At 56.2% G+C, this 22,478-nt stretch overlaps 1 protein-coding gene across 1 annotated transcript; it reads left to right on the top strand.

The window, feature by feature from the left end:
- Positions 1 to 4,784: 4,784 nt before the first annotated feature.
- Positions 4,785 to 21,506, top strand: ZNF335 (zinc finger protein 335). The gene is given in 26 exon segments (XM_056844345.1): positions 4,785 to 4,999; positions 5,199 to 5,475; positions 5,656 to 5,733; positions 7,628 to 7,903; positions 8,539 to 8,676; positions 8,758 to 8,916; positions 10,993 to 11,242; positions 11,327 to 11,504; positions 11,598 to 11,710; positions 12,426 to 12,444; positions 12,661 to 12,777; positions 12,875 to 12,951; positions 13,553 to 13,713; positions 13,910 to 14,146; positions 14,149 to 14,319; positions 14,921 to 15,015; positions 15,501 to 15,748; positions 16,274 to 16,379; positions 16,456 to 16,782; positions 17,316 to 17,458; positions 17,581 to 17,723; positions 18,195 to 18,298; positions 20,514 to 20,597; positions 20,697 to 20,846; positions 20,987 to 21,068; positions 21,386 to 21,506. Coding segments are annotated over 26 exon segments (4,050 nt in total). The 5' UTR covers positions 4,785 to 4,792; the 3' UTR covers positions 21,496 to 21,506.
- Positions 21,507 to 22,478: the final 972 nt, after the last annotated feature.

The following is a 22,478-nucleotide window of genomic DNA, read 5'->3' as shown; positions in this document are numbered from 1 at the left end:
ATAGCTAAAAAAATGTGAAAGCCCTTGAACTGAATAACTGCTGAATAGGTGTAATATGCATATTTTGCCTGGCTCCCAAGAATAAATGAGCTGCAGTGTTCTGTGCCAGCTGGAGTTTCTGAGTCATCTTCTAGGGCAGCCCCACTCAGAGTACACTGCGATAGTCCAGCCCGGAGGAACCACCTGGAGTTGGGAATCCATGCCTCTTCCAAGTACTTTGCCCAGGATGGGTAAGTCTCATGCACGGTCTTGTCAGTAACGTCCTTAGCCAGTCCCTTTCAAGGCTGGAGGCATCCATAAAATGCCTCAACCACTGAGCCAGCCTGCCTCTAGCGGTTGTTAGCAGCTGGGATAGGCGCCGATCAGGTGGGCAGGCATCACAGCTCCAGACTTGCAGCCCACCTCCTCAGGTTACTCTTACGTGAAAGGTCTTGGTAAGGGCCAGGATGAAACCTCAGGGACGTTCCGTGGTCTGTCATTCATGTGGACTCCAAGTTAAACCCCTGCCAGTGACATTGGCCTTTCCTCTGAGGGCAGAGGCGCAGGAGGCCTCTTTCTTCGGCGACGCCCTTGCCGGGCGGCCCTGGCAGCGAGGCCACTCCGGAGGAGGCTACCGAAGGGTCCGCAGCTGGTGTTCTGCCGGCTTTGGCCCGAGAGCTCTTCCACTCCGCTGCTCGGGAGGCCAGCAGCCCCAGCGCCCCCCCCCCCCCACGCGCCGAAGAGGAGCGACCCCCGCCCACGGCAGGGACACGGAGGCCACCAGGCCGCCCTGGGGGGGGGGGGCTCCGCGTCGGGCTGCCACTGCCGCCAAGGCTCCCGTTGCCAACCGCCGCCGGGAGAGACCCGCCCCAGCCGGCCGGCCCTCGGCTGCTGCTTCCGCCTCTTCTCCGCCGCGCCGCGCCCATAGGCAGGGCCGCCCCCTCTTCCGCCCTCGGCACGTGATCCCGTACAAGTCACGTGGCGGCTCGCGCTTTTTTGTTCAACGATTCCGCCGCTCACGCGACTTTAACCCTTCCGCGGTTGCGCGATAAAATAGTCCCGCGGGTTCGTAGGTTTCCTCACGGAGGCGCAGTTCTAAAAGGGCGGAGGGGAACGTTCCTCCTCCGCCGCCGCGATCCCGGAGCGGCGCTGCCCTGGCCGCCCCCGGCCTCCGACCCGGTCGCCCCGCGGCAAAAGCAGTTCCGGCAGCGGCGGTGACGACAGCGGCAGCGGGGTCCCGACAGAGGAATCCCTCCGCCTCCTGAGGAAAACGGCGATGGCGGCTTCGCGGGTGCCGGACCGGACGGAGTCCCCAGCTGGAGAGCGAGAGGCCCTCGCTGAGGGGGCGGCTGGCGGTGAGCAGGGCCTGGCGGGGCGGCGGAGGGCTCCGTCGCCCTCGTCCCGCTCAGCGGCGGCGCTCCGCCGGCCCGCCCTCCGCGCGTGGACCCTCGGCAAGATGGCGGCCGCGGCCGAGCGGGGGCTCAGGCAGCGCCAAGGGCAGCCCGCCTCGGCCAGGGCCCCGCGCGAGGGAGGGAGGGAGGGAGGGAGCGAGCGAGCCAACGAGGGCGAGGCGCGCGCCAAGCCAGCCCCGAGTGCGGCTGGGCCAATGGGGGCACGGGGCGGGCTGCGCCAATAGGGAAGGGGCCTGCCCGGGGGGGGGGGCTGCGGAGGGCTCTGCCCCGGTGCATGGTGGGAGAATCCCTCCATCCCTCTGTCCGGCGGGCGGCGCAGGGCTGCCGTGCAGGCTCCGTCCCGACTCAGCCAGGGCGAAAGGCGCAGAGCCGCCGGGCCCGGTGGCGGGATGGCATGTAGGGCTTTATGGCGCCCCTGACTGGAGAAGGGATCCGTTCCGCCTGCAGCCTCGGCCAGGTGTTCTTCACAGCCACGCCAGACAGTGTGGTCGCCTTGACTTTGTGCAGGGGGTGGACTAGATGACCCTCGAGGTCCCTTCCACCTATGTGTTTCTATGACACATGAAGCAGCCTTATACTGAACCACACCTTTGGTCCATCAAAGTCAGTATTGTCTACTCCGACCGGCAGTGGATCTCCAGGGACTCAGGCAGAGGTCTTTCCCATCACCTATTTGTCTAGCCCCTTTAACTGGAGATTCCAGGGATTGAACCTGGGGCCTTCTGCATGCCAAGCATAGGCTCTGCCACTTAGCCACAGCCCCTCCCATTATGATTTATGCCTTGTCCGGCTAGATTTAAATCCCCTGCCTTAGAGGCTAATGTGATTTGTGGAGTATAAGCTATTGGATCACTGGCAACTGAGATCAAGTTAATTCATGTCATCGTATTCCCTATTACTATGTATGGGTGTGGAAGCTGGACAATGAAGAAAGCTGATAGGAAGTAGATTCCTTTGAAATGTGGTGTTGGAGGAGAGTGTTACGGATACCGTGGGCGGCCAAAAAACCAAATCAGTGGGTTCGAGATCGAATCAAGCCTAAACTGAACCTAGAAGCTAAAATGAGTAAACAGGCTATTGAACTTGGGTCACATTATGAAAAGACAAGAATCACTGGAAAACACAATCATGCTAGGAAAAGTTGAAGGCAGCAGGAAAAGAGGAAGTCCCCAACAAGAGATGGATTGACTCTATAAAGGAAGCCACAGCCCACAATTTGTAAGACCTGAGCAAGGCTGTTAAGGATAGGACGTTTTGGAGGACATTGATTCATAGGGCTGCCATGAGTTGGAAGCGACTTGATGGCACTTAACACACACACGCAAACTATTGAGAGGCAATGTTCCCTTCATCAGAAACACTAGACTTTGCTATCCAGCCTTAAAAAAAAGGAAGAACAGGCCATCTGAGAAGTTCCTTGGGCATATTTTGCAATGTAGTCTACACTTACCTTCCTGAGTTCGGGTGTGACAGTGTAGAGATTGGGTGCCCTTGAAGTTCAGGCATGACTGTTGTTAAGGTAGGCCATCTTCCTTTGTACTATGCAACTGTCATATTTTACCTGAGGCATGTGAAGGGCTTGTAATTAAATTATTGATCAGATATAAGAAAAAACCTAAAAATGTGAAGTTGGGGTGCCTACAAATCTCAACTTTTATAGGTGCAACTAGGTAGCAGCCTTCAAGAGGTGAATAGAGTAAGTAGATGACAGGCTGCTTAAAACATGAACTGTCTTGCTGCGTGGTCCAATGAGGCAGATTGTTTGATTTCTTGTCTGAACTAAGAGGCTGGAAAATGGGATGTTCTTATTGGAAGGGACTTGAAAAGATGATACAACCTTCTCTTTGGGAGTTTACTCTTTCTTCCCCATTCTCGTTTTTGACTAGTATGAAATCTCCTGGATTCTGGTCGTTTTCTGGCCTCCCTCAAGCACAAGAGCAAGAGTTGCATCTGGCTTTCACTGAAGTTAGGATAAGATTGTTCAGGTGTGTTGCAAATGACAAACTCTGTGGCACAATGGGGAACTAAACAGTACCGTTACATACACGAAAGCACATAGAATCCAGTTCCTTTTTTTAAGACTTGGCACACCAGTCTAATTTCTAATCAACAGCAGGTGGAAATTTATCAATTGATTTAGCTGTGTAATACAAAGTAACCAATTAATCTGTTGTCTTGCTTGAGTATCAGTGAAGCAGACTATTCCATACAATTATCAGAACTCGTTAATAGACTTGAGCTGTTCCTGTTACTTAATTCTTTCAGGGGTAAGGTGAAGCTGACACTGGGAGTGGCTGAGCTTTAGTCTTTGGGATACCTAACAGTGCCATACTAAACGGTGCGAGAGCCAGCTTGTTGTGAGAGCCAGCACAGTGTAGTGGTTAAGATGGGTGGTTTGGAACGGTGGACTCTAATCTGGAGAACCGTGTTTGCTTCCCCACTCCTCCACGTGAGCGGCAGATGCTAATCTGGTAAACCAGATTGGTTTCCCCACTCCTACACATAAGGCCATCCTACACATAAGGCCTTGGGCTAGTCACAGCTCTCTCAGCCTCGCCTACCTCTCCGGGTGTCTGTTGTGGGGAGGGGAAGGGAAAGTGATTGTAAGCCGATTTGATTCTCCCTTAAGTGGTAGAGAAAGTCAGCATATAAAAACCAACTTTTCTTCTTCTATACATCTAGGTCAGTAGAGGCCAGTGGGCTGTAACTCTCTTTAGGATTACATAGAAAATCTTCCGAAGATCCTCTAACTAAATGTGTGCTTCCTATACTATGTCCCCATACACATCTTGGCTACTGTCCAGCGTTAGTCACTGGCTGCCTGCACGTTGTGCACAGGAGGCTGTTTCTGTTTGGAGGACACTTGCTGGGTGCCCTGTGGCAGGACCAGTGAGTTGTCTTCACGGTGTGTAAATTCCCACAGCCAGGTGGAGGTGTGTGCATTGTTGTCACCTGTGGCTTATGACTGATAGGAGCCAAATGGACCCTTAGAAGCTGTGAAGTGGGCCTAACTGTCCTTGTGCCCCATCTGCTCCTTGTTTCTTTTTGTTCTGTGCTGGGAAGTATTCGGACAGAGGGCTCCGGGGTTGGGAGGATGGCCCATAATGTTCTAGGCATTTGGACAGGGCAACCACTTCCCATGAGAATGTGAGGACTTCCACTTCGCAAAGCTGCTGGTGATTAGGATGAGGCCAAGTGCAGGTGTAGATCCAGACAGCCGCTGCCTGCTCTGTGTGTCCCAAACTGGGGAGAAATGCTTTTCCATGGGCAGCAGACTGCTGCCTCTTCCTTGTGGCGAACTGCTGCTCCCTTGCGGGGGGTGGGGAGCAGAGGCTGTGATATGTGCCGTGCCCCCAAAGACCAGAAGTGCCAGTTGCTTCCTCCCCTTGCCAGGTCTGGCCATGGAAGCTGAGAACGAAGTGGAGAGCAGCAGCGATGCAGCCCCTCGGACGGAGCAGCAAGAGGAGCCCTCCGAGAGCGGCCTTGGCGTGGAGACCTCGGAGGCGGTGTCTGCAGACAGCAGCGATTCTGCCCTGGGGCCGGCCACTCTCTCGGAAGCAGACGAGTCAGGGGTCGGGCAGAGTTCTGACAGTGGGGGTGTCTCCCTGGTATGGACCATGGGGCTTCTGGGCCAGTCTGGGGGGGGGGGGGCAGAGCGGCCACAGATACTGGGGGGACGGAAATGCAGCCTCTGCAGGCCAGGGCCACTGCGGACAGGCTGAGGCTGCTCCTGCCTCTCCCCTGTTCTCCATTCCCGAGCTCCCTTCTCTGAGCAGGAAAGCAGCTTGTGCTCTCTGTCTCTGGCAGGCCGAGGTGTCTGAGAGCAACTCTGGGAGAGACTCTGTGCCCAGGGCCTACCTACCGGACTCCTCCTCCATCGCGCAGTCTACGCTGATCTCCAGCATCTCCGCTGCCGCCGGCCAGTCCCTCCTCATCTCACAGTCTGCTCAGGGCCTCGTGCACTCCAGCGTGCTGGTGGAAGGGGCAGCGGTGGTGTCAGATTCCACAGCCTCCACCTCCTCTGACCTGGGCTCTGCCATCGACAAGATCATAGAGTCCACCATTGGGCCGGACATCATTCAGAGTGAGCCGTGGAAGGGTCAAGGCAGGGTGGGGATTGGGAGTGGCAGCAGCCATCGGGACGAGGGACTTTGGTGGGCCCTTCCCAAGGAGGCTGGCTGCTTTCAGTCACCCGCAGCTCAGCAGGTTGTGTTCCCTGCTCTGGGAAGAGAAGTTGATTCCTCTGTGTCTGTTCCTGGTACAGGGTGCATTGCTGTGACAAGTGAAGAGGATGGTGGGGCACAAACAACCCAGTACCTCATCTTGCAGGGGCCAGACGACGGTAGGCAGAGGTTGCTGGGCTTCCAGTTCCTCCTTGCAGGTCCATCCTCCCATTCCTTCCTGTGTGGGTGTGGGATCCAGGGCTTCAGCAGTCCCAGCCTCCGCCAGGGCTCCTAATCAGCCAGTCACAAGTTCACAAGGTTGGAAGAGGCCACAAGGGCCATCCAGTCAAACCCACTGCCATGCAGGATCCCACAATCAAAGCACTCCCGACAGATGGCCATCCAGCCTCTGCTTAAAGACCTCCAAAGACGGGGACTCCATCACCCTCCGAGGCAGTGCATTCCACCGTCAAACCACCCTCACCGTCAGAAGGTTCTTCCTAATGTTTAGGTGGAATTGCTTTGTTTAAATCCATTACTCCGTGTCCTAGTCTCTGGAGCAACAGAGAACAAGCTAGTTCCCTCATCAACATGACATCCCTTCAAATATTTAAACAGGGCTGTCATGTCACCCCTTAACCTTCTCTTCTCCACACTGAACAAACCCAGGTCCTTAAGTCTCTCCTCATAGGGCATGGATTCCAGACCTCTGACCATTCTGGTCGCCCTCCTCTGGACACGCTCCAACTTGTCAACATCCTTCTTAAATTGTGGAGCCCAAAACAGGACACAGTATTCCAAGTGAAGTCTGACCAATGCAGAATACAGTGGTAGTATTACTTCCTTTGATCTAGACACAATACTCCTATTGATGCAGCCCAAAAATTTCATTGGCCTTCTTAGCTGCCATATCATAAGAAAGTTCGTTCATAAGAAAGTTCTACTGGATCAGACCAGTGAGTGTTCATCCAGTCCAACATCCTGCCTCACACAGTGGCCAACCTGTTCCTCATCCACTTAGAGAGGAGTGACTAGTGGAGTGCCTCAAGGATCTGTCCTGGGCCCTGCGTTGTTCAACATCTTTGTAAATTATTTGGATGAAGGAATAAAGGGGATGCTTATTAAATTTGAGGACGATACTAAATTGGGAGGCTGGAGAATTGGGCTAAAACTAATAAAATGCATTTCAACAGATAAATTTAAAGTTCTGCATTTAGGTAGGAGAAATCAAATGCATAATTATAGGATGGGGGAGACTTGTCTGAGCAGTAGTGTGTGCGAAAAGGATCTTGGGGTCTTAGTAGACCAAACATTGAACATGAGTCAGCAGTGAGATGCTGTAGCTAAAAAGGCAAATGCGATCTTTGGCTGTATCAACCGAAGTATAGTGTCCAGATCACACAAAGTGATGGTATTGCTTTACTCTTCTCTGGTTAGACCTCACCTAGAGTATTGTGTTCAGTTTTGGGCTCTGCAATTTAAGAAAGATGTAGACAAGCTGGAACATGTCCAGAAGTGGGCAACAAAGATGGTGAGGGGTCTGGAGACCAAGTCCTATGAGGAAACGTTGAAGGAGCTGGGTATGTTTAGCCTGAAGAGGCGAAAACTGAGAGGGGATATGATAACCATCTTCAAGTACTTGAAGGGCTGTCATATAGAGGAGGGAGCCGAGTTGTTTTCTGTTGCCCCAGAAGGTCGGACCAGAACCAACGGGTTGAAATTTAAAAAGTTTCCGTCTAGACATTAGGAAGAATTTTCTAACAGAGCGGTTCCTCTGTGGAACAGGCTTCTTCGGGAGGTGGCAAGTGCTCCTTCCCTTGAGGTTTTTAAGCAGAGGCTAGATGGCCATCTGTCAGCAATGCTGATTCTATTACCATAGGCAGATCAAGAGAGGGAGGGCATCTTGGCCATCTTCTGGGCATGGAGTAGGGGGTCACTGGGGGTGTGTGGGGGTGGTAGTTGTGAATTTCCTGTGTTGTGCAGGGGGTTGAACTAAATGACCCTGGTGGTCCCTTCCAACTCTATGATTTATTCCTTGGGCGGGCCAACAAACCAGGTGCCCTTTATTGCCAGGTGCCCCTGTGATGTCCCACCTGGCCAGCTCGACCTTGGCCCCTGGCTTGGTGGTGGAGTCCCTGGTGGACGGCCCCACCTCCACGTGCGTGGAACCCCCGGCCCCGCTGGAGCAGCCGGCCTGCCTGGCCCAGTCCGGGGAGCCTGACCTGGAGAGCCTGGAGGAGCTAATGGAAGTGGTGGTGGTGCAGCAGTACAAGTGCAAGATGTGCCACTACAAGAGCGGCGCCAAGCAGACCCTCATCCACCACATGCGGGAGCGGCACTTCCAGCTGGGTGAGTGGGAGGGGGGCGGGTAGGCTGAGGGTGTGGCCTCACCTGGGGAAGGGGGCAGGCGGAGGGCGACCTGCCCCAGGGGGGCTGTTCGCTGCCAAAGAGGGCCAGCATCTGTGCCAAGGGGACTTCTGTTCTCAGGCTAAAACCCTCAGGATAATTAAGCCTCTTCCTCAGCTGATGGGCGTCTCTTAGCCGAGGGAGGGCGGGGGCAACTGGCAGAGCACCGAGGCTCCCACCCCTTCCCCTGGAAGGCTGGTTCATCCCCCTCCCATCCGTTCTGGGCTCTGTGACTTCACGCGGCGGCCCTCCGTCTGCTAAGGAGCAGGTTGGCCAAGATGGCAAGGAAGCCTCTGTCTACACGCCAGTTGAGATTGCTGGGGCACAGCGTACCCTGCTAGCTGGTGGTTTCTGAGCTTGCACAGCACAGTGGTGAACGCGCAAGAAGAAATATGCAGCCCTGCAAACGGCCAAAGGGGAGGCCTGACACGTTTTTGTGCTCACTGCATTGGCCAGCCCCAGTCAGGGTGCTGAACGGTCAGTCGTCGGTGGGAAGGTCCGCATTTCCTGGCTGCAGTGCGAGGGTGTTCCCTGCTGGGCTGCCGTCTGTAACTCTCTCATCCCCTCCTGTCCTCCAGCCGCAGCTGCTGGCTTGAAAAAGGGGCGCCCGCGTAAGGGGGTTTCTGTGCAAAAGGCCCCCGAGAGGGCAAAGCCAGAAGAGGAGGAGGAGGACGACGATGACATTATGGATGCAGGTGCTGTGGATGACCCAGAAGGTACTGTGCGGCAGCCCCTCCCCACCTTTGGCCTGCCCCCCCTTCTTGGCTCTGCAGCTGACTTTGCTCCTCCTGCTGCAGATGACAGTGACTACAACCCAGCTGAGGACGAGCCCCGGGGGCGCGGGCCCGGGCCGAAGCTCAGCCGCCCTCTTCCCTCCTCCAGCGAAGAACGGCTGCGCCGGCGTCCAGGAAGGCCCCGCAAATTCCCTCGCCTGGAGACTGTGCCTCTGCCCGAAGGTAGGAAGGGGATGTGGAGGGAACCCCGGTACGTGAGAAGGGATGGGAGTGGGGGCCGTGCTTGGTCAGCTCACCAGCCCTCTCCTGCGAGAGCGTTGGGTCTGGTAGTAGAGACCAAAAAAGGTTGGACGTATTTATTTAATTCAAAAACTTTTTTTTTTGCAATTCTGTTTCAAAGTAGTCACCGCAGTTTACAAAATAAACAATGAAAATATTAACTGCAAAGTGAGAAAGAGGAGGAAGCAAAAGCCTCTCTGTCGGCCAGTCTTAAAACAGAGGCATAGATAACTTCAGCATTAAAAGGGGAGGTGGCAGTGGGAGAGGGGCCGTGAGTCAGTTGGCAGAGCCTCTGCCTGGCTCACAGAAGGTCCCAGGTTCAATCCCTGGTAGCAAAAGACCAGACAGTAGGTGATGTGAAGGACCCTCCTCTGCCTGAGACCCTGGAGAGCTGCTGCCAGTCAGAGTGGGCAATACTGGTTTTGATGGACCAAGGGGCGCCTGATTCAGTATAAACTTCATGTGTTCAAAGAGTCTAATAAAGTAAAAGCAAAATATTGTCGAAGGCTTTCACGGTCAGAGTTCATTGGTTCTTGTAGGTTATCCGGGCTGTGTAACCGTGGTCTTGGAATTTTCTTTCCTGACGTTTCGCCAGCAACTGTGGCAGGCATCTTCAGAGTAGTAACACTGAAGGACAGTGTCTCTCAGTGTCAAGGGTGTAGGAAGAGTAATATATAGTCAGAAAGGGGTTGGGTTTGAGCTGAGTATTGTCCTGCAAAAGTATTGTCCTGTAAGTATCAAATACTTACAGGACAATACTTTTGCAGGACAATACTCAGCTCAAACCCAACCCCTTTCTGACTATATATTACTCTTCCTACACCCTTGACACTGAGAGACACTGTCCTTCAGTGTTACTACTCTGAAGATGCCTGCCACAGTTGCTGGCGAAACGTCAGGAAAGAAAATTCCAAGACCACGGTTACACAGCCCGGATAACCTACAAGAACCAAAGTAAAAGCAGCTTGTGAGATTTTTCAGACCCTTCTATTTATTTATTTCAGTATTTTCATCCTCCTTTTCTCCCTAATTAGGGGGGTGGGGACGGACCCAAATCGATTTACAAAATAAGAAAATACAATTTACAAAACATGACATAAAGAAATAAACAGGGCAGGGAAACCTGGGCTAGGGGTGTATCTGCTAGCCTGACTCCAAGAGGTCTCAGGCTGTGAACTGAGGGCGCAGAACCCTCTGGCCATGCCCAGGAGGATCCCTGTACTTGGGGCCATCCACTCTGCCCTCTGGCAACCCCTGGGGAGGGCCTGCTCAGCTGGGAACTCTTTGCGATTGTGGCAGAAGGCTGAGACAGAGCTGGTGCTGGGGAGTTCTCTCCCATGTACCAGCAGTGGCTGCTCAGTCCAAGAATGGCTTTTTGCATGGGCCAGGCTCTCGTGGCCATCTTTTTGTCTCATGCGATCTGTAAAGTGATCCATCCTTGAGAAATGGAGCCTGAGAATTTTTCTTTGCAAACCTGCCATGTGTGCCGGGACATTTCTTATAAAGCCCAAATACCACTTTGCGGACAGATCCTCCCCCACCCAACCGCCTCACTGGGCGTGTGATCCAAACCACAGCTATTCAGCAAGTCAGTGTTTGGGACGAACGGTGAAGAGAGGTCTTTGTAGACACTGAACAAGTCACCCACTAGCAAAGGTTTTTCCTATCTGGTATTGGTGAAGTTGGGATTCTTGGGTGGGGAGGGGTCCCAATGCCCATCACTGTGCTGCTGTCTTACACACTTACTTATCCCTTCTGACCACTTTGAGTGAAAAGCAGAGACCCTACAAAAGATGTTCCCAATTTCCATTTTACAGTGTGGTGCTGGGGCTGCCTGAGGTGGCACTCAGCCCATCTTCCAGGTCTGTGCCAGCTTCTGTGGTGCTCACTGTTTACTTTCTCCCCTTTTTCAAAAGTGTATCCTTGTGCGTTAACGGTATCTAGATAGTGCTCTGTGCCTCTCCCCTCCCTCTGGAGGTCCCGTGCCTTCCCACTGAGAAGTGTGTTTCCGTCGGGCAGGTGAGGAAATGGATCCAGTGGTCTCCTCTCAGTGCGCTCCTCGGGGAGACCTGCAGAGCGCTGAGGCAGCCAGCTCCTCGGCCCCGGCGCCCATTGCTGGAGAGCGGGTCGCAGAGCCCGCCGTCAGCCAGTCTGACTTGGAGAACAGAGACCCCGCCTCTCACCAGGAGCCGGAACAGATTTCCCGCCGGCGAGGGCGACCCTCCCACCGTTTCCTGGGCAAGAAATTCTGCAAGTACCTGGGGCGCAGGTGAGAACCTGGCCGGTGTGGCTGGTTGGCCTGGGGTCGGGCTGGCCGGCCGGGCCTGAGAGCCTCTGGGTTCTGCTGCCGCAGGTACTGCTACAAGTCTGCCAAGCCCCTGATGCGCCCCTTCTTGTGCCGGATCTGCGGCTCCCGCTTCCTCACTCATGAGGACCTGCACTTCCACGTCAACTCGCATGAGGCCGGCGATCCCCAGCTCTTCCGCTGCCTGCAGTGCAGCTACCGTTCCCGGCGCTGGTCGTCTCTGAAGGTGGGCTCCGTTTCTCCCCCCTCTCCCTCGGTCCTTTGCTCCCCAGACCTGCCTTGGTGCCTGGGCCTCAAACCTTCTCTCTGCTCCCGGCAGGAACACATGTTCAATCACGTGGGCAGCAAGCCATACAAATGTGAGGAGTGCGACTATACCAGCGTGTACAAGAAGGACGTCATCCGCCACTCTGCTGTACACAACCGGGACAAGTAAGTGTCCGTCTGTGGCAGCCTCTGGTGGCAGCTCCAGACCTCTCCTGCCTTCATGTCAGCAGCGGCAGGGGGTCTTTATTGAGCCGTGTGCTCTGGGGACCCCTACACAATTAAAAGGTAAAGGTAGTCCCCTGTGCAAGCACCAGGTCATTCCTGACCCATGGGGTGATGTCACATCCCTATGTTTACGAGGCAGACTATGTTTACGGGATGGTTTGCCGTTGCCTTCCCCGGTCATCTACAGTTTTACCCCCAGGAAGTTGGGTACTCCTTTTACCGACCTTGAGCCAGCTACCTGAAACTGACTCTCGTTGGGATCGAACTCAGGTTGTGAACAGAGCTTTTGACTGCGGTACTGCAGCTTACCACTCTGCGCCATGAGGCTCTGTTGTGCAAAATAATTACTGTTGTGCAAAATACATTTTATTTATATTGCATTTTGTCTCCCTAATTGGGACCCAAAGTGACTTATCACATCATTCTCCCCTCCTGCCTGCACCTTATCTCACAACAACCACCTTGTGAGGGAGTTTAGGCTGAGAGATTGGGATGGTTGCCCTCTGACCTTCTATGCTAGAGTGAGGATTAGAACCCAGTTTTCCCAGGACCTCGCCTGAGACACGCTCGCCCTCAGTGGCAGGAGCCGGTCCTGCTCTCCATCCCTCGGCCGGTTATTTTCCAGCTGACTGATTTACTTCCTTCTCTCTTTCAGGAAGAAGCGAGCCGACCCCGTGAGTGTCCTGCTTTCTGCCCACAGAAAGATCACCATTGCCCTCACAACGGCCTCCTAAATTGGCTGTGGGGGGCAGGGAACTGGAGACAGCCTTCCGATGGGCCCCTGGCCCTGTAGGGAGATCAGAGACTCCCCAGCCGGAGATGAATTCCCCTCTTGGCCCCGGGGTGAGCCTGGCTTTCCCCTGCTCACGTGCTGCCTTCTGTCTCTGCAGCCGCCCAAGCGAAGCTCCTTCCCTTGTCCTGTCTGCAGCCGGGTCTACCCCATGCAGAAGCGGCTCACCCAGCACATGAAGACACACAGTGCCGAGAAGCCCCACATGTGTGACAAGGTGCGAGCGTGGGCCCAGGGGCACGAGCTGTTGCAGGAGGGGGTGGGGCACGGTGGCTCAGTGTGACACGGACAGGCCCCTCTCTGTTCTCTTGCAGTGCGGAAAGTCCTTCAAGAAGCGCTACACCTTCAAGATGCACCTGCTGACCCACATCCAGGCTGTTGCAAACCGCCGGTAGCGCAAGGAATGGCCTGGGGGGGCATGAGTAGGGTTGCCACTCTGGATTGGGAGATGCCTGGAGATTTTGTGGGTAGAGTCTGGGAAGGCTGCCTTTGGGGAGGGACCTCACATGAACAACATATGAAGCTGCCTCATACTGAATCAGACCCTTGGTCCATCAAAGTCAGTATTTTCTACTCAGACCGGCTGCAGCTCTCCAGGGTCTCAGGCAGAGGTCTTTCACATCACCTACCTGCTTAGTCCCTTTAACTGGAGATGCCGGGGATTGAACCTGGGACCTTCTGCATGCCAAGCAGAGGCTCTGCATGCCAAACTGAGCCACAGCCCCTCCCCAAAGAGTTATGTGTTGGCTGGGTATCGAACCTGGGTCAACTGCTTGGAAGGCAGCTATGCTCACCACTGTACCACCATTGCTCTTACTATACCTCAGCCAGGTATAATACCAAAGAGTGTGCCCTCCAAAGCAGCCATTTTCTCTAGGGAGCTTGATCTCTATAGTGGGAGATGGTTGTAATCTGGGAGGTCTCCATTCCTCACCTGGTCATTGGCAACGGTATGCACGAGCCCACGATGACCACTGCCTCCTCCCGGGCAGGTTCAAGTGTGAGTTCTGCGATCACGTCTGCGAGGACAAGAAGCTCCTCCTCAACCACCAGCTGCTGCACATCAACGACAAGCCCTTCCGCTGCAGCCTCTGCTCCTACGCCACAGTACGCGAGGACTTCCTGCTCTCCCACATGGCCGTCAAGCACACGGGTGAGTGTGGCGCAGCAGCGGGCCACAGGGAGGGGGCTGTCTCCGGAGCTTGCCGGCACCTCCTCCCGTATCCAAAGTGGACGTGGGGTAGCAGGTGGGGCTGTGGGGAAACTGCGAGAGTGGAGGGTGGTGGGAGCCCTACTGGCCCTCAGTGTCCCCGCTGAAAGCCTGGGCCTTCCCCCCCACCCACCCACAGGAGGCAAGCCCTTCGCCTGCGAGTTCTGCCACTTCACCACCAAGCACAAGAAGAACCTGCGCCTGCACGTCCAGTGCCGCCACGCGGAGAGCTTCGAGGAGTGGGTGCAGCGGCATCCGGAGGAGCCCCCCTGCCGCCGCCGCCCCTTCTTCACTCACCAGCAGATCGAGGAGCTGAAGCAGCAGCACAGTCAGGGCCAGCCGGCCTCGGAGACTGCCGTGCCCAGCCCCTCGGTAAGCCCCGGGGTCTTCCCTCGTGCCCCTCCCCAACACCCACCCCCTGCCTGGAGCAGCTCTCAGCCCTTCCTCTCCAGCAGGTCACCTCCCAGCCAGCGGAAGCGCCGCCTGCTCCAGAGCCCCCCATCCTCGCACCAGAGCCGCTGGAGGGGGCCACCGTCATCTATGAGGCAGGTGGGTGCTGTGACTTGGGGGGGGGGAGAAAGTATGCCGCAAGCTGGGAAGCGCTGAGCTCCCTGAGACCGGTACCCCACCTTTTACATTTATACCCCACCTTTTACATTTGCTCATGAGCCACCTCGGGGGCGTGAAAGGGCAGTCAATCATAGTGAGAACAAAAGCAAGAAAAACCAACCAGCCCAAGGCTGCCAAAAGAAATGTCCTCTGGGGCATCAGTACAGACCAACAAATGTTCCCTTGGGGCAATGGGGTAGAAGACGGGTCCTTCACATTTCTGGCCTGATGTCACGTGGGAAGATTAGCTTGGCTTGAGGCCTCCTTCCATCTGCCCCCTTTCCCCACACAGCTGGCTCTGGGCTTAGGCTCTGCTGTTGCCTGGATTGAGAGGGGCAGTGGGCTGGATGGCCCCAGACTTAGACAGACCTTTGGCCCCCACTAATTTTGGGAGGGGGTAGGCTGCCGGTGACCATATGCAGTGCTGCACACACCCAGGAGCGATCCTCCCTCTCTCCCTCCTGGTGACCTCCCAAGGGACAAGGGTGAGGGAGGCCAGGCAGGTGACGGACTCTCTTGCCCCCCCCCCCGTGTGTCACAGGCGTAGAAGGCTCAGCTGAGCTGGCCACACAGACGGCCCTGGATCTCCTGCTGAATATGAGCAGCCAGCGAGAACTTCCCGGCAGCACCCTGGAGGTGGGTGAGACTGGCCGGTCGCTTGTCCAGGCTCAGCTTTGCCATCAGCATGGCCATGCTTTGGGAACCGGCGGGCAATAGGTTGCCAGGAAAATCCCCTGTGGGCTGTCTGCCCTGCAGGGTGGGCTGTCCCTGAGTGCCCTCCCCCCGTGGGGGTGCTTGCAACCCCCTCTGCCTCTGTTGGCATCAGCAGGCGCTCCCTTCCTTCCTTCAGCCAGGCACACTCGAGAGAGATGCTTGCAAAGCAGCGGACCCCTTCCTCTCCAGCTGGCTGTTTGGCTGCATTGTGTGTGTGTGTGTGGGGGGGTGGTCTCAGTCTTCCCTGCATGGTCGGGAGTGCCTCCTTCCGGGGCTCTGTGCAGCAGCTTTCTGCGGGGTGAGGGAGGGCCACTTGGCTACCATTGTCCAGGCCGTTTTGGCTCTCCTGCCTGTAGTGCTCGGGAGGTGCGGGTGTTCCTGAAGCAAGGTGAGCTCTCTCCCGGCAGGTAGCCATGGTGGAGGCAGATGGTTTTTCCAAGGCCTCCGAAAGCCAGGTGCCACCCGAAGGGGAGGACGGCCACACCAAGGTGCTGACTCTGCATGTGGCGGAGCCGAGCGAGGCCCTGGGGCAGGAGGCGTACGAGGGGACAGTCCTGGACAGCGCTGAGCTCCAGCAGGTCACCATCCCCTTCAGCGGCACGGCGGAGTACAGCATCATCACCCCAAGTGGGGACGCCAGCACCACGCTGTACGGGTGAGGATAGAGAAGCTGGCAGCAGCTGTGGAGGGCCTGGCGCCGTGCCGGGTTTTGTCAGGGCAGTTGGGCTGAAGGGAGGCTGGCCAGCTGGCCTCTTTTTGTCCTTAGGAGGAGACTCAGCCCAGCCCACTGAGTTCACTCTACCTGGGCAGCAGGTGTTCATCTCCTTTTGGGAACTGATGATCTGGAAACTTTCCGTGGGAATTGGGCACTGGTTTTGAGATGCCACAGTTAGCCCGGGGGGAGCGGGGACACACTCCCCTGCATGAGTTAGTGCAGGCCTATCATCTGGCAAAGTGCAAGCCAAGTCCCCTCCTCCAGGTCTGAGTGGGATCTTTTCCTCGGGCTTCTCCATGCAGGCCCCTGACTGGCCCGCCGTTTATCTCTCTTCCCCTTGAGCCCAGGGGGAGGCGTTGCTCTTTGACTCTTTGACTCCTTGCTGGAAAGAGAGGGGGAGGCAGTAGAAGGAGCAGGGTCCTCTCCCCCCCACCACGTCTCATTCTTTTGCCTCTTTCTTAGCAGTGAGGAGGAGAGTCCCAGTGAGGCTGTCCAAGCTGTGATCAGAGACACCCTGAAGGACATCCTGGCCCCAGGTGGCCTCTCAGGGCCCCCGCAGCCTCCAGTCGAGGTGAGGGGGTGGGCCAGGGGGTGGAGGCGGGGGAGGGGGCCAGGAAGTCATCTAACATTGGTCTTTTCCCACACAGCTGAGTGAGGAGGAGCCACAGCAGGAAGCCCCCTCCGGCGCCCACTGGCCCCGGGTGCAGCGCTTCACCTGGCAGGCCCCCAAGCCTGTGGCATTGGCCCCCGAGATCCAGGAGGCGCCCCCCCAGCAGGGCATGTCCAAGAAGCTCTCTGCCAAGAAGCCGCCGGGCAAAGACTCCTCTTCGGCCAAGAAGTTCTCCTGCAAGATCTGCGCGGCGACTTTTGCGGGCCGGGCGGAGATGGAGAGTCACAAGCGGGCGCATGTCGGGCCCAGCGCCTTCAAGTGCCCGGACTGCCCCTTCACAGCCCCCGCCTGGCCGGACGTCCGGGTTGGTGCAGCGGCGCTTGTGGGGAGGCGGGCAAGTGTGGGAGAGGAGGAAGAGATCGGACCACATTGTGGGTTGGGGAGGATCCTGGAGGCAGGGAGGTCTTGGGCTTTCTTGGAGGGGTGTGCTGGGCCTATAGGGGGGTGGGTGGAGGGAAGGAATTTGCCCCCTGTTGGCTGATTGAGGCCCAACTTCCATGTGGCCCTGGGGGTGCGACTTTTCACAGGAAGAGCCCCAGGCAAAGCACCAGCCCAGTCCCACCACCAGGAGCCTGGTATAATTGAGACTCTGCCTGCCTGCCAAGTACTCTTCCCCCCCCCCCCGTCACATGGAAATCAGAAATGGGGGGAGGCTGCCCCCTGCAGTGTGGGCCTGAGCATGCCACCTGGGGCTGCGTGTCTGAATTGTTTGGGCCGATGCGGAGAGTGGCATGGCTGGCCCCAGCTTGTGCCTCTCTGGCCCCCTGCCCAGGCCCAGAGGCAGCGGGCAGTGCTCTGACGCGGTGGTGGCTCCCTCCCTCCCCCCTCCCCCCCCAGAGACACATGGAGCAGCACGCCAGCCTCAGGCCCCACAAGTGCCAGCACTGCAGCTTCGCCTCCAAGAACAAGAAGGACTTGCGCCGGCACACGCTGACCCACACCAATGAGAAGCCCTTTTCTTGCCACATCTGTGGGCAGAGGTGAGCGGGGAGGCGGGCAGGGAGACCCTCGTCCCCTTGCCACAATGGAGCTGCTGGCCAGGGGCGCTTCCTTTTGTGAGGGGGCGCCTCTTCGCTGTGCGCCTGATCTGCGTCCCCTGCAGGTTCAACCGCAACGGGCACCTCAAGTTCCACATGCAGCGGCTGCACAGCTCGGAAGGGAAGCCACCTGCGGAGCCTGCGCCTAGCACCGCCCCCCAGACCATCATCCTGAACAGCGACGAGGAGACGCTGGCCACCCTGCAGAGTGAGCGCGGGAGAGGGAGGAGCCCCCCCACCTCCTCAGGGCCAGCAGCCCGCTCTCAGGGCAGAGGAGAAACAGGCCATGCGTGCCTTGTATAGGGAGGGAGGTTTGGGTCCCTGCAAGCCCCTCTCTCAGCCCCTCCTGCTTCCAGCATGTTGTAGTGGTTAAGAGTGGTGGTTTGTAGCAGTGGACTCTGATCTGGAGAACCGGGTTTGATTCCCCACTCCTCCACATGAACGGAGGATGCTAATCTGGTGAACTGGGTTGGTTTCCCCTCTCCTACACATGAAGTCAGCTGGGTGACCTTGGGCCAGTCACAGCTCTTAGAGCTCTCTCAGCCCCACCTACCTCACAGGGTGTCTGTTGTGGGGAGGGGAAGAGAAGGTGATTGTAAGCCGGGTTGAGTCTCCCTAAGTGGTAGAGAAAGTTGGCATATTAAAACCAACTCTTCTTCTTCTTCTCTTCTTCCCACAGCGGCTCTACAGTCCAGCCAGGCCCTGCTGTCTCCGGAGAGGCTCCAGCAGGCTCTTGGGCACGAGCACATCATCATGACGCAAGAGCAGAGCGGCCCCGACCAGGTAAGCCGCAGCCGCCACCATGGTGCCTGGCCCCCCACCCCTGTGTGGCGCATGGGACACAGGAGTTATCGGCCTCTGGCTCTGAGCATGGCCAAGAGCCCTGGGGAGGGACTGCAGGCGGGTCAAGCCCAAAGACCTCTCCAGCCCCGTTTCCCACACCAGCCAGCTAGATGCCCCCGAGAAGTCTAAAAGAAGGACCAGAGGGTGATAGTCCTCACCCAGCGTGCCCCCCCCCAGCAATTGGCATTCGGTGGCATAGTGCTTCTGCCTTTGGAGGTTTCACTTAACCGCCATGAATCTGCCTAGTCTCAGCCGGCTCAGTTGGCATCTTGTTGGCAGCAGCGGGCCCGTGTTGGTCTGAGCATTGGGTCGCTAGAGGTGCCTTCCCTCTGCTCACAGAGGTTGGCTCCCGGTGACATTTGCCAACCATTAATGCCCTTAACATGTCCCTTCGATCAGCCTCTGTACCAGAGGACTGGAGAATGGCCAATGTAACACCCATTTATAAAAAAGGTTCCAGTGGGCCCCAGGAAATTACAGGCGAGTTAGCTTAACGTCTGTTCTAGGTAAATTGGTGGAAAGCATTATTAGAATTATCAAGCATATAGAAGGGCAGGGTCTGCTGAGCAAAATCCAACATGGCTTCTGTAAAGGTAGGTCCTGTCTCACTAACCTCCTAGAGTTTTTGGAAAGCATCAATAAGCATGTGGACAGGAATGAGCCTGTGGACATTGTGTATTTGGATTTCCAAAAAGCTTTTGACAAAGTCTCCCACCAAAGACTGCTAAGCAAACTTCATAGTCATGGGATAAGAGGACAAGTCCTCTTATGGATTGCGAGCTGGCTGAAAAATAGGAAGCAGAGAGTAGGAATCAATGGTCAGTTCTCCCAATGGCGGTATGTGAGCAGTGGGTTGCCTCAGGGAGCTGTGTTGGGACCGGTGCTTTTCAACCTGTTCATCAATGACCCGGATTTGGGGTTGAACAGCGAAGTAGCCAAGTTTGCAGATGACACCAAATTATTTAGGGTGGTTAAAACAAAATCAGGCTGAAAAGCTCCAAAAGGATCTCTGCAAACTGGAAGAATGGGCAGTGAAATGGCAAATTAAATTCAATGTGAGCAAGTGTAAAGTGATGCATATTAGGGCAAAAAATCCCAACTTCACATATACACTGATGGGATCTGTGCTGGCAGCGACAGACCAAGAAAGGGATCTTGGGGTGGTAGTGGATAGATTGATGAAGACGTCAACCCAGTGTGGCTGCTGTGAAAAAGGCAAATTCCATGCTGGCCATAATTAGACAAGGAATAGAGAATAAAACTGCTGCTATCCTTCTACCCTTGTACAAATCTATGGTGAGACCACACTTGGAATACTGTGTACAGTTCTGGTCACCACATCTCAAAAAGGATATTGCAGACCTTGAGAAGGTGCAGAAAAGAGCAACCAAAATGATCAGGGAACTAAAGTAATGGCCATATGAGGAGCGGTTAAAACGCTTAGGGCTGTTTAGCTTGGAAAGAAGGCAGTTAAGGGGAGACGAGATAGAGGTCTATAAAATTCTGCATGGTGTGGAGAGAGTGGACAGGGAGAAGCTTTTTCCCCCTCTCATAATACTAGAACACGGGGTCATCTGCTAAAGCTGGAGGGTGAGAGATTCAAAATAGATAAAAGGAAGTATTTCTTCACACAATGCATAGTTAAATTGTGGAACTCCCTGAAACAGGATGTGGTGATGGCTGCCAACTTGGAAGGCTTCAAGAGAGGAGTGGACATATTCATGGAAGAGAGGGGTATTCATGGCTACTAGTCCAAATGGCTACTTGTCATGATGCATGCCTATTCTCTCCAGGATCTGGAGGAGCAGGCCTGCTGTATCAGGTGCTGCGGAACACAGGCAGGATAAATGCTGCTGCGGCCTTTCTTAGGTTCTTATGCCAATCTGCTCTAGTATCCATTGCAGCATCTTGTCTCCAGGAGTCCTGCTGGTTTCCTTCTGCTGTGTTGAAATACACCTTGCTTCCTCCCCTATTCCACGGATGTCTGCGAGTCTGTGTGTTTTGGGAGAGAGGGTGCCAGTTGTTTGTTTGCCCCATGAAAGCAAACCCAAACGTGGCTATGCCAATTGGCACCATTCCCATGGGTGGCAGGGTAAGGGAAGGTGGATTGGGGCCCAGCTGCGGCTGAGTCTTGAGGCTCGGACTTCCCTTGCAGGAGGAGGCTGCCTACATCCAGGAGATCATGACGACGACAGCCGATGGGCAGATGGTGCAGCACCTGGTGGCAGCAGAGAACCAGGTGGGCAGTCAGTCCGCAGGGCACTGGGAGACGCCCGGGAGAGGGTGGGCAGGACCCGTGGGCAGAATGCCAATGCCCTCCTTTCTCCCCCCCCCCCAGGTCCAGTACATCATCACCCAAGAGGGTGTTCAGCACCTGCTGCCCCACGAGTATGTCGTTCTGCCAGAGGGGCATCATATCCAGGTGCAGGACAGGCAGATCACGCACATCCAGTACGAGCAAGGTGGCCCGTTTGTGCAGGAGCCCCAGGTATGGGGAGGACGGGGGGACCAGAGCGGCCAGCTTCCCTTTCCCCATGGAGCCAGGCAGCGGGAGGCAGATTGGGTCAGAGGCTGCTGGCTGGGGGGTTTCCAGGGAGACTGCCTCTCCTCTCGCTTCCCCCCCCCCAGATCCAGTATGTCCCTGTGTCACCTGGGCAGCAGCTCCTCACCCAGGCTCAGCTGGAGGCAGCAGCACACTCCGCAGTGACAGGTGCGTGAAGAACAGAGACGCGTCTGCAGCGCTTTCCCTGCTGGGTGGACGTGGGCCGAAGCAGTCATCCGTCCGAGGGCCGGTCTCTCCTCCCAGACTGTCCACACAGCCCCCGTCCAAGGAAACAGTGCTCTCAGGCAGCTGAGAGACCGGCCCAGTTGGCAGGCACGGCAGCCTCTGGGCTTTCCGACAGCCGCGCTCCATCCCCTTGCCCCAGCCCACAGAGGGGAGCCTCTGAGCTCCCGGGTAACTCCCAGCACAGTGTCTTGCCCCCCCCCCCGCCCCACCCGGCTCAACTCTCTCTCCTGTCTCTGCAGCCGTGGCAGATGCCGCCATGGCCCAGGCCACCTTAGGCACGAATGGTGCCACGGAACAGCTCCACCAGCTTCAGCCCGGCGTCGATTACGACATCATCACCCTGGCATAGTAGCGGGGGCTGGGGCCTCCTCCACAAAGGGACGCACAAGCCGACCTGCTACGGGTAACAGGACTGGCGGGGCACCTGGATCTTGCCTTCTGCAATTCCCTGGCCTTGGCTGGTGGTTTGCCTCGTGGAAAGAACTCCAGCATGCGATCGGCTGGGTCAACGCCAGCCTAGACTGCTGCCGGCCGGCAGGGACCTATGAAGAGGCGCTAGACTGTAAACAGGAAGCAGACATGGCCCCCTCCTGGGCAACAGAGTTGCTGGCTTTTTTAATGTGCTTCTGAATAAAGGCACCGGACTGTCGGTGGGCCTGGTTCTCTCCCCTCCCCTCCTGCTGTTTCCGCCACTGGCTCAGGTGACCTTGACTCTGGCAGGGCTAAGCCAGCTGCCCCTCCTGTACCGCTGGGCTTAATCGGCTGGTGAACAGGCCAAATGCCATGTAACCCGGCCTCAAGTACAACCGCTGCCTCCCTGAGCCGATTGCCTGGCAGTGTTTACATGAGATTATAACAGCTAAGCTGGGAGTTTAACGGAGGCCCTTTGCATTATACTGATTATCTTCAAGGGGACACAAAGCTTGGCCCACCCAGCTGTGTGTATGTGTGCGGGGTGGAGACAGTTCTCTTTCCTACTTTACTGCAGCCTTCAACTGAATCCGACCCACGTCGGTCCATCAAGGTCAGTATTGGCTGCTCAGACTGGCAGCAGCTCTCCGGGGTCTCAGGCAGAGAAGGGTCTTATCCATCACCTGCTACCTGGCCCTTTTAACTGGAGATGCTGAGGCTTGAATCTGGGACCTTCTGCATGCCAAGCAAGTGTTCTTAGCTGAGCCGCAGCCTGTAGGCTTCTGCTGAGCACTAAGCGGGGAGACTGCTGGGCTGGGCTTCTGCCTTCTTCCTGCCTTGGTTGAAGGAATGCCTCCCCTGTGGGGCTTCCATCTCCTTTTGTGAGTCCTACAAGCACATTTCAGTGTGCCCGTGTGGGGT

The sequence above is a fragment of the Euleptes europaea genome, chromosome 2 (genome assembly GCF_029931775.1).
Source record: "Euleptes europaea isolate rEulEur1 chromosome 2, rEulEur1.hap1, whole genome shotgun sequence".
Lineage (NCBI taxonomy): Eukaryota > Metazoa > Chordata > Lepidosauria > Squamata > Sphaerodactylidae > Euleptes > Euleptes europaea.
The sequence above is the reverse complement of the archived record's forward strand: the minus strand, read 5'-3'. Positions and strand labels throughout refer to the sequence as shown.